The sequence below is a fragment of the Ursus arctos genome, unplaced genomic scaffold (genome assembly GCF_023065955.2).
Source record: "Ursus arctos isolate Adak ecotype North America unplaced genomic scaffold, UrsArc2.0 scaffold_17, whole genome shotgun sequence".
NCBI classification, from domain to species: Eukaryota; Metazoa; Chordata; class Mammalia; order Carnivora; family Ursidae; genus Ursus; species Ursus arctos.
The window spans coordinates 38,496,901-38,517,053 of record NW_026622841.1 but is presented as its reverse complement, the minus strand read 5'-3'; the positions used below and the strand labels follow the sequence as shown (position 1 = coordinate 38,517,053).

At 39.7% G+C, this 20,153-nt stretch overlaps 1 protein-coding gene across 3 annotated transcripts in view; it reads right to left on the bottom strand.

Moving 5' to 3' along the window:
* GAREM1 (GRB2 associated regulator of MAPK1 subtype 1) overlaps positions 1 to 20,153 on the bottom strand; it is a 196,546-nt gene that overhangs the window by 16,009 nt on the left and 160,384 nt on the right. For all 3 annotated transcript variants that reach the window (XM_026496161.4, XM_026496162.4, XM_044382910.3), the window contains exon 4: positions 5,564 to 6,736. In XM_026496161.4, coding sequence (XP_026351946.2) covers positions 5,564 to 6,736 — 1,173 coding nt within the window. The remainder of the gene's footprint in view (positions 1 to 5,563; positions 6,737 to 20,153) is intronic.

Genomic DNA, 20,153 nt, shown 5'->3' with positions numbered 1-20,153 from the left:
GAATGTTTTGTTATTTTTAAACCCAATTAGGTTTTTGTAATATCTCAGAGAGCAGTAAAATGAAACTATCACACATGCTTTTGGAATGTGGGGATGAAGGGCCCCTGCCTGGGTGCTGGGCTGACAGTTGGAGGGAGAAGTGCGTGTTCCCATCAGCTTCCTTGACTCTTTGAAGAGGCCTTATTCCTTCATTAAGAAAGGACTGAAGGAAAAAACCTCCGAAAAATCATTTTCCATCTGACCCTAAATTGGAATCTGTCTCCTATTAAGTTACGGCTACTATTTATCGAACGCTTACCAAGTAAGTGCCAGGGAACAGTGCCAAGTACTTTGTACCGTACAACAACGCAATGAAGAAGCTGTTATTCTCCCCCCAGGAACTGACTCAGGGAGGTTAAGTATTTTGCCAAAGGTACGAAGCTACTATGTGGTGGAGTGAGGAGGATTCAAATCCATGGCTCTGTTTTTTTTTTTTTTTTTTTAAAGTAGTCTTCACACCCAGCATGGCGCCCAATGCAGGGCTTGAACTCACTTCTTTGAGATCAAAACCTGAGCTGAGATCAAGAGTTGGATGCTTAGCCAACGGAGCCACCCAGGCACCCCTCAAATTCATGGCCTTAATGTGATGTTACATGCCTCTAATTATCTCCCACATAGGGTGGCAGATCACTTCTCTCCCTGCTTCTAGTTAAATGCCACTGAGATGGGGAAATGAAGACTCCTGGGATGCTTGGCATTTCTTCACATTTTCTCATCAGTTGTTCAGCCTGTCTGAGGCAGATTGGATACTCTGACTCACTGCTGTATAGCTCAGTCCGTTTTCCCAAGCACCTACTGGACTAGGTCCAATCAAATGTGGCATTAAATTCACCCTGTAAGTCATATTCTTCCCAAACACCAACGACACACCTCGTTCCACTGAAGGAACTTTATTTCTGATGGACTTTCAGCCTTGCACAGCGAGCATGCTATCAGCCCATCTGACAGCAAATCCCTGCTCCTAGTTTCTCAGGGGCTCTGGGGCGTCCCTGTCTATCACCATGGTCCACAAACTTTTCACCAATCTGGCAATAATACTGCATTTAAAACAGTGGCTCACAACCTAGTTCCTTTTATGATTTTCTTCTCATGAACCTCAGGAACTGCTCTAATGTCAACAACCAAGCAAGACTGAACATAGTTTTTTCCTGTTACTGAAGGTGAGGGGGGATACTAATCCCTGGGTTCTGGATCCCCAGGTAGGATACTGCTGCATAAATGGTTTCAGAAGAGTCGTGGTCCTGCAGTTTTGATAATGGCTTGTAATTCCGTGTGTAGACTGGGGCAGTCTGGGACTCAAACCTTCTATTTATAGAATTTTATGCAATATAAAGTCTTTCCATGATTGCTCTCCAAAATGGCATCTTCTAAAGAGGGGGGAAAAACAGCTCTTGAAGACTGTCACTTGTTGAGTGTTTCTGGGTAAATATTTGTTTACTTATTTATTTTAAAGATTTTATTTATTTATTTGACAGAGAAAGAGATAGTGTGAGAGGGAACACAAGCGGAGGAAGTGGGAGAGAGAGAAGCAGGCCTCCTGCTTGAGCAGGGAGCCCGATGTGGGGCTCAATCCCAAGACCCTGGGATTATGACCTGAGCCGAAGGCAGACACTTAATGACTGAGGCACCCAGGGGCCCCTCTGTAAACATTTTAGACTGATCAGCCAGTACCCAGAAAATTTAGATTATGGATAGAGGCCCATGATGCTAGTTAGGAAGCAGAGGATGTGTTTAGAATACAGGTATGAAGCAAAGGGTCGCCCACTTAAGAAGGACTGTCAGGTCATTCTGATTTGGGGGCGTGTTGCACAACTTAGAAAAGTGAAACTGTCACCATTCAGCGAGCTGGGTATGCTCCCCCAGTTTGGGCTCATCTACAACAATTCTGAGGGATACAAGTGGCTGCACCCCTCTTAAACTCAGCACGATGCTTACTTTTTCCTGGGATATTCCTATGGGGAAGGGAGTAGCCTCTCCTATTCTGGAGAAATAAGTGCCAGAGTTTTGTTTAAAAAAAAACAACTGTATTTAAAATTAAAAAAACAAACAAACAAACAAACAAACCAAAAAACCACCCAATTTTTCACATATAAATGAATCTGGTTTTGGCTCCCTATTCTGTTCCATGGTTTAATTTTTCTAGTTCCATGCAACTATTACAATTTTAATCACAATAATTTTAGAATAAATATTGATAGCTGTGAAGGAAAAAAAAACTGTACTCAACAATCTGTACAAAGATACACGAAGACTAGAGCATATTTCTAAACAGCCACATCAAATACAAAGTACAACAGGGCTACACCGATTACCCCTCCACTGCGGATTTTCTGTTTGACCCCACCACTTAGTTTTCCGCTTCAAGATACGGGGAGGAAAGTGCTGAACAGCACAACCCAGATGTCACCAGAATCGTAGCACAGTGCAGGAAACACAGTAAGCATTACTGTGGAAGGGCAAAGATTTACTCTCTTGGTTACAGAAAGAAACAAAGACCACCAAAATGTGCTGGAGACAGAGCACAAGTACGTGTTATAACTTCGGACACTAGTGTAGGAAGTGAAGGTTCAGAAGAGAAGAATTAGGAGACAAGGAACAGGTGGACATGCACGGGAGCCACTGAACCCCGGGACGTTAACATGACGGGGTCACGCACTGTGGCAAACAGAGTGCATTTGCCGATTACCAGCTTTGCTTCCCTTACTATGAAAGACATGCTTTCTTTGACCCTGTTCCACTGTTCAGCACCTTCAATCCCTAAAGACCTGGAGGGAGTTGTCACCTTCCCAGATGAGGTCTCACTTGAAAGCTTATCACCATCTTTAATTATCAGGCAGGATAGCTGTTAGGTACATGGCATGTCTTTCTCCCAGGACTCACTCCAGTATAACTTTCCAAAGAAATTTTATTTAATTCTGTGGGAGCGCTTGAATTTATGCCCCATTAAAGTTCCCTTTTGAAAATTACAAGCTGAAGCCACATCTAACAATTATGACGTTTCTTTGGATCCCACACAGTTCCTAAAAATGGAAAACTCATTTCATGGTCACAGAGCCAATAAAAAATATGACTTCATTTGAAATGCCTAATTTTTTAAAGTAAATTAAGTGATTTCAGGTGTTTAAAAAAATTTTTTTTAAAGATTTAGCATTCTATAAACATTGGACATGCTCTGAAAAGACTCTCTTGTAAGACATTACATTTGAGACTGGAGACCAAAATCTTTGCTTCTCCCGTGGTTTGCTTTTGCTTTCAAATTTAACTCTCATAATTTTTAGTACCAAGGTCAAGAATAGAGCCTCTTAATATTTATGTTCTTACTCATCTTTTATTACACCATAGAAAAAACAAGTGGCGCTAGCTTCCTATTTCTTAAAGACTTAGTTACATAATGACTTTGGGTATGACCATCATGAATGAGTCAATCGATCATTTAACAAACATGAGTCCCCACTATGTGCGAAGTAGGACCAAAGTTCTACAGGAACAGCTCATGTGGTCACACTCCTATTGAAGATCGGGGTTCCAAGCTTGTAGTAACATCAAATATGTAGTTGAGTTGAGACACACTGAACACTGCTTACTTTCCAGAAGGACCATCCCCTTACTTTTTACCTGCTTTTTTGTGGGTGGAGTGGGGTAAGGGAATTCCCTTTGTCACGAATAAAAATACCAAGGGCTCTAACTTCACCAAGACTGCCCTGAAATTTTCCATGGCCTCTACTAGGTACTGGAATCTCTGGGCTTGTGTCTTGAGGTCTGTGGAAGATCCTCCAGGGAACAAGGGAAAATCCAATCTCTGGGGAGTTCTTGTGTCCTAGAGCAAACAGCTGGGGGGGGGGGTCCCCCCTCAGGAAACTCTGTGGCAATGAGGGCCCTGCACGGACAGCGAAGCAGGACGCCTGGCACAAAGTGCTGCCTGACGTTCAGGGCTGTCCGTGACCTGGCTCCAGCCTTTTCAGCCATCACCGCCCTTCCTACATTCTAGTCACTCTATTCTTCTGACTCAACAGCACTTCCTATTTTCCCTCACCTGTCCCAGCTTCCTTCCACACCTTTGCTCATGCTCTTCTGTCTGGAATGGCCTTCTTTCTCATCTCTCTGCTATTCCAACTCATGCATGTTCTCTCAGCTCATTTAAAATGCCATCATCTCCGTGAAGACTTTTCTCCTGCATCACCCAACTAGAAGCTTCTTTCTCCTCTGAATTCCCACACACATTGTGTCTATCTCTCTTCTATTGTTTATCACATTTTAACCTGTATGACAGTCATCGCATTTCATCTGTTAACTTCCCTATAAAACTGAAAGATACCGGAGTCCACAGTGCAGGTCTTATTGGTGGTCCTATTTCTTGCATCCCACCCAGTATTTCCATGGTTTTGAAACTGGGTTCTGCACAGCTGCAGGGTTCCCCAGAGGCGTCCTGAGACCACCATGGGAAGCAGAGAGAATAGATGCATATGGAGATATCCTCCCCCTAAATGTACTTCAGTCAGATGGGTTGTGAATTCTATTTATTGTGATTTGGGGAAGCTTTTTTTTTTTTCTTTAAGGATTCTGCCGGAGATAAGAAAAAAAAAAAACACCAAACAAAAACCATTGCAGTAAACACTGCCAAATAAACAAACAGAACTGTACCCAATGTCTCTAACGCTTTCTCAATTCAGATATAATTAAATCCAATGATTAAAAACAAGGAGCAAAGGTTCAGAGTGCCTGTCAATCAAAGAACACGGTCAAAACAGAGGGCCCTTTCTCCAGTCCCATACTGACCTTTATACAGTAAGATTTGATAGAAGCCTCTGGAGCCGTGAATGAGTTATTTTAAGGTGTTAAATAGAACCACTCTGGCTTGGGTTCTGCTCTGGTGTGTGTCCATGAACACAAGCACACCTACCATGGTTTGATCTCTGTAACTTCAGGGAAGTAGGAAGGGTTACAAATGACACTGATGTCTCTTGGTTCCTCCCCCCCTTGGAAACTCCCCCCAAATAAATCCACTCTTCCTTCAGTCTGCCCCACCGCAGTAACTGGCAGTAATATCCACTCTGTTGCTCAGGCTGAAATTCTAGGAGTTGTCCTTGATTTCCCTCTTTCCTTCACTACCCACACCCGATTTATCAGTAAGTACCGTCGGGGCGTTCTGAAGCAGCTCGTTTCTCCCTGCCATCCGCTGTGACCCACTGCCTGGTTCGGGGCATCGTCATTTCGTACCTCCCTTACGTAATGCCTCTTCTCTGGTCTCCCACCGTCTGCCCTCTCCTCCTTATTACCCATTCTCCAGACAGCAGCGAAAGGCATGTCTAAACCTCTCCTCTTTCAAAACTCTCAAGGTTTAAAAACTTGAACTCCTAACTGGTAAAAATAATCTAGCCAGCATTTATATTTCACTCCAAATGAAGCAAATTTTCTCATTCCGATCATTTCCCACTGGGAAGTTATCATTAGGAAAGATACGTGAGTAGGTGACCGAGCAGAGTTGGAAGGACTGACGCATCACTCGAGAACACAAATGACTTACGGCGTCAGATTTCGGAGGCACTGGAGGTGGAGGTAGGGCAATCTCTGAAGACTTCATGGCTGCTCCCAGAGTTCCCGGGACAGGAAGAGGAGAGGTTGCACATTTGGACCGAACGGAACCTCTAGACTGATCGCATCTGCTCTTCTCGCTCAGGGAACGAGTGAGAGGCTGATGGCTGGGCTTGCCGTCCTCTAGCCAGAGCTCTTCATAAGGAAGTTCTGACTTCCCCGGGATGCCTGCTGATTCTTCCCCGGCTTCCGGGAAAAGGTAGTCGCTCCCACTGTCACCCAGGTCCTGATAGGGCAGGATGTCATGAGGAAAGGGGGCCCACTCTCCCCCCAGGTCCCTGCAGCCATGGAGGTTCACCTCACTGTTGCCATGGAGATTGTTGCCATACACACAGACAGAGAGCCGGTGGAAGGACTGGGTGAGCTCATCGCGGGCGTAGCTAAGAGAATTGGGCACGTGGTTGTGGCCAGAGCACCGGCCCTTCTTGGGGCTCTTGCAGTCCTCATTCCAGTCAGTCTTCACATCTCGGACAGCCCGGGAATACTCATCGATGTCGAACTGTTCTTGGCAGATACCCAGCCAGTGATGGACCAAGGTCTCGGGCCATATGTCTCCCTTTACCAAGTGTTCTGGGAGGCTAAACTTGGGGACAGTCAAGTGCAAAGGGAAGTGCATGGGGAGGATCTTGTTGTTGCGTAGCACACAGCAAACCACCACCGTCTTGGTCTGGATGTTCACAAACTTGTAGCGATGGCCCTCGCGGATGAAGTGGAGGTCATACGGGTTCCTGGGTGGAGGGCTGGGCACAGTCACGTTCACGGGGAGCCTGGTTTTCTCCACAATGTTGCGGATGGTGTGTTCGCCCTCCTGCATCTGAAGCTCCAGGGGACTCCGGGTGCTAAATCTGCCCTTGCACTGGAATGGCAGGCTAATACTTTCATTGGTCCGGTGATTCATGCAAATCAGGCACGGCATTTTGCCTTTTCCCAGCTTGCTGATCGAATTGAGCTTCCCAATCTTTTTGAAGATAGTGTTGAGTCGTGACTTCTCCTTGAAAGTCTTTGCGTACAGGATTTCTGCCTGCCCCATGAGAGTGAGTTCATCCCCAGTGCAGAGGGTGATGTTATAAACTTCGGTGTCCTCATTGCATTCACCTGAAGCAACCTACAATAGGATAAATCAAGTTTTAGGTTAGTTGCCTTTAGTCCATTCCCACAGAAAAGTAGAGAACTTGCCATTAAGACACACAAGCACGCATACAAAGGAAAATGCTGTTCCCATACTAAATTTAGCCGCTCCATTTCTTTTATAATGTTTATATGGCTAACAGTAACAAGAAGATATTCGTTTAGACTTGTAAAAACACACTTTGTCCTGAAGAAATAAGCAATCTGTTCATTAGTAAAAATTTGGGAAATACGGAGAAACGACACAAAAAGAAAATAACGCCCACGGGCCTGACTCAGAAATAGCCACGGTTAATGGTTTGATAAACATTCTTCCAGTTTCTTTGTCTATGTAGAGTAGTCTATCATATGGATAATAATTCTGGGGCATTAATATTATCATTCTATCTCTTCCAGTTATAAAAAAATGGTTCCATGAAAACCACTGTAGAAAATTCCTTATTTTTTTTTTTTACTATTAAAATTTTATCAAATTTTCTAAAATTGGAATTGGGACAGAGGATGTAAAAATGTTTTATTTCTCCCTGTTCTTTAATTTTATTATACAAACTATTCATGTCCATTGGCAGAAATATTAGAAAATACAGAGGCAAAATGAACAAATTCTATAGTCTTACCACTAAATATAATCTATGCTAACAATTTTATATAAATAGAAAGAGACTATAGATGCATCATCTATCTTGGAGATATATAAATACACACACAAGTTTGTTGCTTTATTTCTCCCTGTTCTTTAATTTTATCATACAAACTATTCATGTTCATTGGCAGAAATACTAGAAAATACAGATGCAAAAATGAACAAACTCTATAGTCTTACCACTAAACATCTATCTTGGAGATATATAAATACACACACAATTTTGTTGCTTTGTTTCCCACTATATTCATTTTCTCCCGTTTAAGTATAAACCATCAGTTGCCAATACTGACCTTATGTATTTGATTATCTGGGCATATGCCTTAATTTATCTGACTAGTTCCTTATTGTTAGACAGATGGGTTTTCCCAATGTTTAGCAATTATAAATAGTACTGCAATTAATTTTTTTCAGTTCAACTATTTCCTTAGGATAAAGGCCCTGAAGTAGAATTGCATGGACAAAGCTATAGATATATATTTGAAAGGTCTAATGTGTATTTCCTATTGTGCTTCATCAATGTTATACCTATTTACACTTCTTCCACTTTATGAAATTATCTGTCTCTCCATACCCATGCTAAGTTTAATGTTTACCAGTATTAAAGGTAAAGCACGCATCCTGCATTTATTTATTCACATTTTATTTTGATTTGATTTATTTGATTATTAGGATAGTGAAAATATTTTGGTATTTATTTATCTGGCCATTTAGATCTCTCCCTTTGTGAATGTTTTTTGTGCCCTTCACCCATTTTTCTATTGGGATGGTCATCTTACTGATTACTTTTTATGTCACATGAATGTCGTTTATGCTATGTATTTTCCTATTTGTTGTGTTAATTTCAACCTTATAATTTCTTTAAGTGCTAAGGTTTTTTCTTCCTATGTAGCAAACATTTTCAAAATTTTCCTTTGTAATTTCACCCTTGGACAGTATGCTTCTACTAGTTGAGATGATATAAAACAGTGGTTCTGAGTTAGGGGTGATTCTGCCCCCACTCTCCCGCCGCTGGGGACAATTGACCATGTCTGGAGACATTTATTGATTGTCATGGCTGGGAGGATGCTACTTACATCTAGCAGGTAGAGGCCAGGTATGTTGCTAAACACAGTACAATGAACAGAACAGCCCCTCACAGCAAAAAATTATTTGTCCAGACTTCAGTAGTGCTGAGGTTGAGAAAAACTGAGATGATCAGCCAATATTTTCTTCTAGTATTTTGATGGTTTCATTTATTAGCTGTTTCACGGATTTAATTAAAATTTCTTTGATGGACTATTAAAGGTAGAGATCTAACTTTAGTTTTTTCTTAAAGATTTATTTATTTATTTGAGGGGGGAGGGGCAGAGAGAGACAGAGAGTCTTAAGAAGACTTCCCGCTGAGCACGGAGCCCAATGTGGGGCTTGATCTCATGACCCTGAGATCATGACCTGAGGGGGAACCAAAACTAGGATGCTTAACCAACTGTGCCACCTAGACACCCCCAACTTTAGGTTTTTAAACAGTTAACTGACTGTCCAGTATACTCCTTAAGTAACTATCTCCTTTCATCACTGATTGAAGTGCTACTTTGATCGTGTACTAAATTGATAAAATACATACACTCATTTGTATACTTATATTTGCATCTACTGGGAGGTCATTTATCCAAAGACCTTTCTGTCTATTTTCTCATCATAACTATACTGTTTCAATTTCTACATCTTTATCTTACATTTTCAGATCTGATAACAAAAACCCTCATTTGTGGTTATTCCAACTCAAGAGGTGTTTGGATGGCAAGAAACAAGGGAAGCAAAGTCAAAAATCAAGTAACAGTCTGAGAGAAAATATCTGCAACATTTCCACAAGAGTGAACCTCCCTAAAACATAAGCAACTTTTACAAATGACCAAAACTCTTCCAGAAAAACAGGTGAAAGTCATGAAAAACCAATTCACTAAAAAAAAGGCACACAACAGACTTCAAATCTATGAAAAAATGTTCAACTTCTTTTATAATTAGAGAAAAGTAAATGAAAATTATACTGAGATACCACTTCTTTATTTAGAACACTGATAAATATTCAAAAGCCTGACATCATGCTCAGTGGGTGAGGCTCTGGGCAAACAGGCACTCTTGTTCATAGCTGGTAGAAATGCAAAATGATACAAGTCCTATGGGCGGGCATTATGGCAATACCTAACCAAACCATACATGCATTTATCCCTCCATTCAGCAATCCTACTTCTAGGAAATTACCTGAAGACATTCCTCCAACAGTGTGAAAATACAAATGCACAAGGTTATTCACTGTAGCATTATTTGCATTTGCAAAATCTTAGAATCAATCTAAATGCCCAAACATAGGAGATTGATTGAATAAATTACGACACAAACACAAAATGAATTATGCAAAAAAGAACAAGAATGATGAGTTCAATGAATTAATAGGAAAATGACTTTCAGGATATATTAAGTAAAAAACAAAACCCAAAATGCATAAAAGCTTATATACAGTATACTACACCTTTGGAAATATCAGTATATATTTTTCTGCTTATTTTTGTAAAAAAAGAAAAGGATACAAGAAAAATAAACCAGAAAACAATGAAATTGGTATCTAAGGGAGGGAGGAAACTAGTGGAAGGGAGGGAGTGGTACCTCTGTGAGTGTACCTAGCTAGAGAGTTTTGATTTTTAGGAGGTAAGCCAATGTTCTAACATATTCAAAAAATAAAATTAAGTCAACAAAAAGTTAAAAGAAACTGAAAGCTAAATGCAAATGGAAACAGATGAATCCAATCTTATTTCAAATGAATAAACTAAGCACACAGGGGACAGAGACAGAGAAATCATCCAAGTAACTTTAAAATGCTTTGACTACAAATTGCTAGTAGGGAAAAAAGACCAACACATACTGTGTTGTTTTTGGTAGATTCATTTTGCATAGGAGAGTGGGTATAGGGATTCTGAAACAACTTTTATGTATATTATAGAAATAAACAAATGAGTAAATGTGTTCTTTTGAGCATCAGAGTTTTCACTGTGGAGAGAAGACAGAAACATGGAATTAGGAAAGGTTGGAAGAACTCCATCGCGTTGACTGAAATTGGAGGTATTGGTACTATAACCTTAGGAAACTATACATGCGCACACATATCTATTTCTTAGCTTTGTTCTTTCTAAGGGACTAGAAGCAAAGACTCCCACTATTATGAATATACCTAGTGCCCCAAACCGTTCTCCACTAAAAGGAATCATGGCTCCTTGGAGAAATGCCTGATTCCAGGGCTAGGACAGGAAAGGTACAAGATGAGCTTGGAACACTGTGTTGTCCCACAAAGTAAAGAAGTGCTCTTAAGATGATAGGAACATGTCAAAAGGACACTGGAGCCAGCCTGACCTGGCCTCTATGGGCCAAATCTGGGACAATTTGAGCATCACAACACACAAAGACTGCAATGAATGATAATCTATTGAACAAAGCAGGAATGTCTAAGTCCATACTGTTAACAAAAATACGAACGAGTGAAAAAAATGAATGGGGGAAAAGCTGACAAATGTGGGGGAGTGGTGGGATCTAAGATTGGGACACACAAGAAACATCACTGGATGCCCAAGTATAGGATAAGTTTGATTGAGGAGTAGGTTATGTGCATGGTCTTAAAGTATCTTCTCTCAGAATGCTTACTGACTGCGAAGGGAGAAAAAGTGAACTACAGAGTGCAGAAACTGGACAACACCTTGACCAGGTGGTCAAAGTTAATCGAAGCAGAAAGGCATCCCCATGTGTGTGCCTCTGGATATGATTCCCTGAGAAGGTCAGGACCTCCGTTACAGAACAGTCCACCTAAAAATGCATTACTGGGACCTAATTCCAAAGAAATATCAGACAAACCCAAAGTGAGAAATACTGTACAAATACCGGTACACGTTTGTGAGACACGTCCATGCGATGAAAGACAAGGAAGGTTGAAGAACTGCTCAGATTAAAGGGAATGAAAGATAAAATGCCACATAAATGCAATATGCATTCCTGAATGGATTCTGAACTAAAGGGAAGAAATGCTATCAAGTACTTTGACGGATTATAAAGACGAGTGTCACATCCCTGCTAACTCTCCTGAATGTACTGTTTTTACACAAGAAACTAACCTTATTCTTAGGAAATACATATTGATGTATTAAGGTGTAAAGGGCATAGTGTATGTAATTCACTCTGAAATGATTCAGAAAAATGTAAGTCGTGTGCCTGCGTGTGTATGTGAACGTGGGGAGTGGAGGACGAGAAAACAAATGTGAAATGTTAAAAGTTGATGAATATGGTACGGTGTCGAGGGAGATCTTCTATTATTCTTGCAACAATTTTTTAGGACTGCAAGTATTTCAAAATAAAAAATTAAAACATGGCAACAGGAAAATCTTAGGTATTTTGGCTCATTTTTCTAGATGAACTTCACAATCATTTTGTCTATGGTTTGCACTGATAATTTTATTGAAAGTGCTTTTACCTGTTGTTTTGGCAAGGAGTGACATCATCAAAATATTTCTAAATAGGCACATGGTAATTCTCATTATTTATTGAGATCTTTTATTTACCTTAAGTCGGCCTTCGTTATCGATTCCTGAACATTGCTGTTCACTCACGGTGGTTGCATATGACCAGTAACCTCGCTGTAAGAGGTTTTTTTTTTTTTTTCAGTTGATTACCTGGGGATTCTTAAGTGATTAAATCTTATGTAACCAATGCAAAATTCACCTTCATCTTTTTTTTTTTTTTAAAGATTTTATTTATTTATTTGACAGAGAGACAGCCAGTGAGAGAGGGAACACAGCAGGGGGAGTGTGAGAGGAAGAAGCAGGCTCCTAGTGGGGGAGCCTGATGTGGGGCTGGATCCCAGAACGCCGGGATCACGCCCTGAGCCGAAGGCAGACGCTTAACGACTGCGCCACCCAGGCGCCCCTACCTTCATCTTTTTAGTTTTTAGTTTTCATCCCTTCTCCCCGACAACAATGTGATGGTGAGAATGTTGTTCCATATGTTAATGTGAATTATTTGATATTAAAACTCATCAAATGAGAAATTCATTGGTTTGAGATGAATTTTTTTATCGTATTAATGTGTCTTTCCAATTCTAGTTTTCTAAAAGTTTCTATGAAGAAATTTTAAAAATATTTTTATTTCTTTTTTAAAGATTTCATTTATTTATTTGAGAGAGAGAGCATGCACACAAGAGCATGGGGAGGAGCGGGGGGGGGGGGGGAATAATCTCAGGCAAGACTCCATGGCTTAGCATAGAGCCCAACGCGTGGCTCCATCCCATGACCCTGAGATCATGACCTGAGCTGAAACCAAGAGTCGGACGCTCAACGACGTGAGCCACCCACACGCCCTAAAAAATGTTTTTAATCAAATGCCATTTCTGCATCCAATAAAACAGTCATATGTTTAACTTTGGTGTCCTGCTTTTTATTATAATAGTCGATTCCCAAATATTAAAACAACCCTACATGCCTGAAATAATCTGTATATGATCATGGTACACTTAGAAGTGTATTGCATGATTCTCTTTGATACTATTTGATCTATGACTTATGTATCTTAGTCACAGGTGAAATTAGTCTATAGTTCTATTATGTTATCTTTACCAGGTTGTAGTACCAGGCTTATATTAAGGCTGAGATTGATTTTTTTTTCTTTTATGTTAATGAAAAAGCATCTGGGTAAAGTGATTGGAAATGTTCATGCTGTTTACTGAGCAGTAATCATCAGTATGTGTTTAGAAGACTTGGTAGTGGCAATCTTTGTAAATAATTCCTCACGCACTGTTCTAGGTCATCTCTGTATAATTTTACACTTTGGAACAAGCAATTTGTCAATCCACATTAGTGCTATAAAAAACAAACAGCTCCGTTGTCTCTACAGTGAAGTGCATTTCTCTGTAGCAGGCACTGTCAATATATAAATGGCAACACAATATTATTTTAATGGCAGTTCAGGCCCCTAAGGTTTAAAGTCCATTTTAGGTGATTCAGATTAAGTGTTATTAATATTATTTTTAACAAGACCACAACTGTATTTACTTTCTAACTGTATTTACTTTCAGACTCAGTATTCACTTGGGCTGCTATACTGGAGTTAAGTTTAGGAATCTAAGTAAATAAATTAATAATAAATAAACACAATTTAACTTTTTATTTGGAATAATTCCAGATTTGCAGAAAAGTTGCAAAGCTGTATACCTTTCTCTAACTTCTCCTGTTAACATTCTACAAAACCATAGCATATTATCAAAACTAAGAAATTAACGCTAATACAAGATGACTAATTTAACCACAAAGCTTTATTTGGATTTCATTATTTTTCTCTCTTAATGTCTTTTTTTCAGTTCCAGGATTAAACCAGGATACTGCACCACATCCAGTCCTTGATTCTGTGAGTTTCTTAGTCTTCCTTGTTTTTTATGACCTTGACAGTTTTAAAGAATACAGATTAGGGTTCTTTTTAAAAAGCTAATAAATCATTTATAAATTATAGTACTTGGCCCATATGAGGGCTGACTTTCTTTTCCTACAGGACCTGTAAACTTCAAGGTTTCAGTTACTTTATTTTGTTGGCTTTGGTCACCAAGAGTCCTTAAAAAGACTCATTTGCTATTAATTCTAATTTTAGTTTATCCCTAAGGCTTTTATTTTCAGCTAGCATCCAGCTATGTTTACAACAATACAGATCAGAGGTCAGCAAACTACTGTGCACAGTCCAAATCTGACCCAACATCTGACTTTGTAAATAAAGTTTTATTAGGACACTGCCATGTCCATTCATTTATGCATAATTCATGAGTGCTTTCACTCCACAATGGCAGTGTAGGGTAGCTGCAACAGTAACTACATGGCCCACAAACTAACATATTTATTCTCTGTCCCTTTATAGAAAGTTTGCGAACCCAGGTATAAGATGAATAAAAAGAACTATGGCCTTTGGAAATTAATTGGGCCAATACTATTAACTAAATTACAGGCTAAGTTTGAATCTGCCCTCACTATTAGGTGACCTCTGAGAAAGTATTTTACTTTTTTGAGCCTCAGTGTCCTCATCTATAAAATGAGAACACCACTGTGTACTTCACAAACTTAATCAATGTATGTAAACAACTTCCCACAGTGGTAAGCTCTCAATAAATGGAGGCCATTACTGTTATTATTAGCTTTGTGAACAATAAAAACATTATTATTTTTTTTTTAAGTAAGCTCTAAACCCAATGTGAGGCTTGAATTCATGACCCTGAGATCAAGAGTTGCATGCTGTATCAACTGAGCCAGCCAGGTGCCCCCAAAACAATTAAATTAGTATTATTATTATTTTTAAAGTAGGCTCCATGCTGGGCTTGAATTCACAACCCTGAAATCAAGACCTGAGCTGAGATCAAGAGTCAGATACTTAACTAAGCCACCCAGGTGCCCCAACATTTAAATTCTTAATAATTCTGTTTCATGTTGCTTTTCACATCTCTGAATTTTCATGTTGGTTTCTATTTCTACCCACTACTGTTTTCAAGCCCAAACCACTACTTTAAGCATTATCCTTTCTTCTGTACTGAAGAATTGCTCAAGTTTTTATGCAATGTGTTATCCCAGAATAAAACTTAATGTCAGAAGAGGGCTTGAAATATCCTTACAGTTACTTCCCAAAGGAAGTGAACATATTGAAATGATTCAAAAAAATATACCGTTTTAAGATAGACTAGGCTCCAAGACACTCAGATGCACTGTTGTACTTCCTTTCTGGTGAATCTTTGTAAAAAACTTGGCAGTTCGTCCATTTGGATCAGGAAGGAGACAGAGATGTTGAGAGAAAGGGTTCCCAGGAGACTTGAGAAACACACACACACACACACACACACACACACACACACTCATACAACAAACTATCCCCAGTTAACATACAAGGAGCCAACAGTGCTTCTCAAATGTGAAGCAATACCAAAGCATATGTTTCTTCCTAGCTCTTTAAATCAATACTTAATATATTTTTCCTATTTACCTTTATAAACATACACCTTATAGAATGAAGAAATCATATGGTCTAGTGAGTACCACGCACCAGACGAGCTGAAAGAGAATGCCTATGCTGCTCGGGAGACACCGATCAGCCACAATGTGCACAGATTAAACAGATCAAAATTATCCTTACTAAATGTCACTCTCTGGGCACATTCACCAGTTTGGTCTACGTTTTTGTGTATGTGTATACTTCTAAAGGAAGTTACTCCTACTCCCGTACATAAAAATGCAGAACATATGTGAGGGCAATCTGTAATTCCATGCTCGCAAACCTGATGTCATCATTAACGCTAGCAGTTCGCTCTGCAGAAATTATGAGACCAACGTCCTGACCGACCTCGTGGTCACTGTCAGGGACAGATGAAGAATCTCATAAAGAAATGCTTTTCCTTCGGCAGTTGAGCCAGTCTCCGCTGGTTTCCACAGATGTGATTTATTTGCATAATTTCTTTCCTTTTTTATTTTTTTAATAGCAAAAGAAACAATGCGTTCTGTCTAAGTGCTTCGGTATGCGTGCCTGGTTAACATTTCCAGTTTCAATATTTCCTGAGAGGAAGTAATTCAAAGTGTGTTATCTAAACAGCTCTAATAGGTCTAATCCAGGAAACTATCAGGGTTTACTGTTCATAATATCATTCAGAATTAATACCCCATGGTCAAGCAACATTTTAAAACACTGATATAAAATTTTACACACACCCACACCCACAGATGGCTCTGGCAACAGATAATCTGTTTTCTAAGAACAGTTGTTCTAAAGATCAAACATGTAACAGAGGTTAAAATTGCAACCCATGGGGGGAAAAAATCAGGACTGATCTGACTGCTGGATTAAATATCTAATGTTTTATTCATATTAGATTATTTCCCCCAAAACTTCAATTTTTGTAACTCTTTCCTTTGCAAAAATGGCAGAAAATGAGAAACAAAGGGGCATGAGGAGTTAATTGTCAATCCTGAGTATCTCTCTCTTTCTTCTTTTTCAAGAGGAAATAGGGCAAAGATGACAAGTACAATGGCAGTGATTTAATTTGCGATGGCACAGAAGAGGGCTTGCCAAGAGGTAGTTTTTCAGACAAGGTCTCAAAACCTCAGATGACAAATCAACAAAACAAAACAAAACAAAAAAAAAACCTCACCCAAAACAAAACCCACTGGGCTATCTTCAAACACTGTAATAATTAACCTCACAATTGTACCCAATTTATCATTCTGAATGAATCCTGAAAATATATGACATCTGACTCATGGTATAGAAAACATGTAATTTTAAACAACTGGAAAGTAAAAATAAAAACTGGCTACCTCCAAGTCCTTCAATCTTCATTTAAAAAATTTGTTCTTACATCTGACAAAATTCAGGTTGCACAGTAATCGATAATTCCTGATCTCTCTGGAATACAGCCAAGAACAAGGCAGTCGGGAAAGGCCTCGAGCAGGCAAAAAGATGTGATGTTGATGTTAGGGCTTATCGAAAAGCCTTTCAGGGCCATAACTCAGCACACTTACACCCCCACAATCAAAATTCCATCCAACCTGGTTACCAGCCCGTAGCATAGCACAAGTGGAAATTAAAACTGGAAACGGGGTTGGTTAACTAAGGCAGGTATTCTCACTAACAGAAGAGGCAACAAATAATTTGAATGAGACCATAAAACACCCAGTTGTCAGGGTGTAAGTTCTCTCCATATAAAGACAAAAGTCATACACATCTCAGGAGATGGAGAGAAGTTCAACTTTTGTTCAAGTATGTTTCGTTAAGATGGCAATAAAGTATTATACATTTCAGGAAACGGAAATGAAATTATAATTCTTTGGACAGAACTTTTGATAAAATTCACAGCTCCCCCAAAAGCTGGCTAACTAGAATTACTCGTGCTCTAAAGGTGCCAGAGAGGAGGTAGAAAATGCCAGAGCAAATGATCCCTACTCCTTTTCATAGGAAAAACCCACCTCTCTGATTATAATAGTCTTACAACATGCGGAGGAGATGCTTTTTCTGAACTGTCATGACAGACACTAGAAATGGTATTTTTTTTTTTTTTTTAGATTTTATTTATTTATTCGACAGAGAGAGAGACAGCCAGCGAGAGAGGGAACACAAGCAGGGGGAGTGGGAGAGGAAGAAGCAGGCTCCTAGCGGGAGAGCCTGATGTGGGGCTCGATCCCAGATCGCCGGGATCACGCCCTGAGCCGAAGGCAGACGCTTAACCGCGGTGCCACCCAGGCGCCCCCTAGAAATGGTATTTTAAACTAGGAATGGTGGTTATGCCTGAACTATATAACACACACACACACACACACACACACACACACACAATTCCCCAAAGAACACTCATGTTTCAGCACCACTGTTTTGTATTACTTTACAGGACGACCATAGGACGGCCAACAGACACAGAACAAAGTCTACATAGCAAGCTGTTTTTGCCTAAAAGACAAAATGATCAGAAAGATGTCAGAGAATAAAATAATTATGACAAGAGTAGAATCACAAGCAGCCCCAAACCTCTCCATTAATGTATTCTCAAGGCCTTGTGTGTAGTTGTTCTGTGAAAAGGAGTAAAGAAAGCAACAGGACATATGTTTAATTTGTTAACTAACTACTTTATACCTGGAAATAAGATATAGTCTAACTAGTTCGCAGAAGAGTTAGAGCTTTATTTCTTCATCTTTTTTCAGATGGCAACTTTAAAAAGGTAAGTAATATTTTAAGATACGAGGCACATGAATTGCCTCAAATCTGTGACTTGGGGGAAAAATCAGCTGATTCTCAGTAACTTGGAAGCCTTGGAAAAAAGCCAAAGTTCAGCATCAAGTTGCACGAACCACTCACCTTAAACTTTAGAACTCTGGCTTATTTATTCCGTGGCGCCTTGTTGCCATCTTTAACACTGCTTCGAGCCAACAATGCAAGAACCCAACTGCATACAGCCTGGTTTCTATGATAATACTGGTTAATACTTAAAATACTCTGGGTTAATACTTTACAGAGGTATTTTTGTTGTTTTCAAAAGGATTCGTTTTGACACATGCTGCCCTGATGTTGATAGTACGTTAACTTACAGGATTTTGTTTTTTAAATATTGGCATCAGGAAAGATCTAAAAATCTACACATAGAGCTTTCATAAAACCTGCCAAGTCCTGTGTATGAGACAGGAGCTGTTTCCAAAGTACAAAAGACAGAAGGATTTGGCTGGGTAATAATTATAGGACCCATGTATTTAGATTTTTAACTAAGAAAATGAATTAACTGTGCAAGCTACTGTGTCATTGTGATAGGATATTCCGATCACAGTTGTGAGCCTTATTTCAATCCGCAAATAGTGTTCAGGGGGAGTACAAAGATGACCGGATTGAATCAGGAGACCTGGCTTTGCTGCTAAGTAGTTTTGTGGCTTCGTGTGAATCAATGAAGTCAGCTAACATCTGTTTCTTAGTTTTCCTATTTGTCAAAAGGAGTAGGACTCAGCGGTGTCTAAGGGCCTTTCCAGATCTAAAATGTGATGATTATAAAAACTCTTGTCTGTAAACTTCCTTAGTCGTGCTGGATTATTTATAATATTTTATTTTACTCTTGGTCATGTTTCTCAGTATCGGGAAGCTCAGCTATCATTTAAGTTCTCTGAATCGTACACGATTTTTTTTTCCTATTAAAAAAAGACAACACTGCAATCCTTCTCCCATTAGGACAGCTCTGCTGCTAGACACTACCACCCCTGCCAGAAACAGGTGCCAAACCCAGTAATCACGAGCTGATATGCAGGTGACAGGAATGTCGGCTCCGCTCTCGCCCCAGACCACATGGTAATGGTTCTTAAGAGGTCTGTGCAGGCAGAAGTGGTGACGATGCTCCGGGTTGGCCTGAAATCTCACTATTCCCCAGTGCGGCATTTCCCCCAGTTGATACAGTGCAAACTTGTTATTTTGCCTCTGGGGAAAATCTATGCTGGAACAGCTGAAACCTTGGACCTCACTAGCTGGAATGAAAATAGCAACATTATAGCATCCAGATTAGGGTATTTGGACTCTCTCTGATTTAAGAGCACTAATTTTAATGCAGAAAGCTTTTGGGTGAGAGCCGTGAAGTCAGAACGTCTCTTACGCACTTGCCGAGGGCGGCAAAGTTACCCGATGCCAAATTGAAGGTCATCTTTTCTTCCCTCTGCTTACGTCTCAGTAAAGACAGAAGTGAAATTAAGACGTAATTTGTTAGTCATTATTTTGATGGCAGAAAGTAGATGTGTGGTAAAATTTCTCATCATTATTGGGCTTAGTTCAAAAGGCTGGAAGACATTTGAAATAATTCACTGGGTACCAGTATAATAAGTTTCCAAAAAAGTATTTGAGGTGAAGGGGTATTTTGAAACAACAACAACAGTTACTATGTACCGAGTTTTTAATATCAAGTCCAGGGTACAAAGTACTAAATAAAGAGTAAGTGAAATAATCTGTGGTGGGAATTTTTTTTTTAATGCGAAACTTAATTTAGTATGATTTTATGTTCTGAATCAGGGGTTGGCAAAGTTTTTCTTACGGGGCCAGACAGTAACAATTTTAGGCTTGTGTGCCATATGATCTCTGCAGCAACTACTCAATTCTACTGTTGTACTGTGGACCCAGCCACAGACATTGAACACCTATATGCATGGGGTGGCTGCGTCCCAATAAAGCTTTCTTTGCAAAATCGGTGCCTTACCCA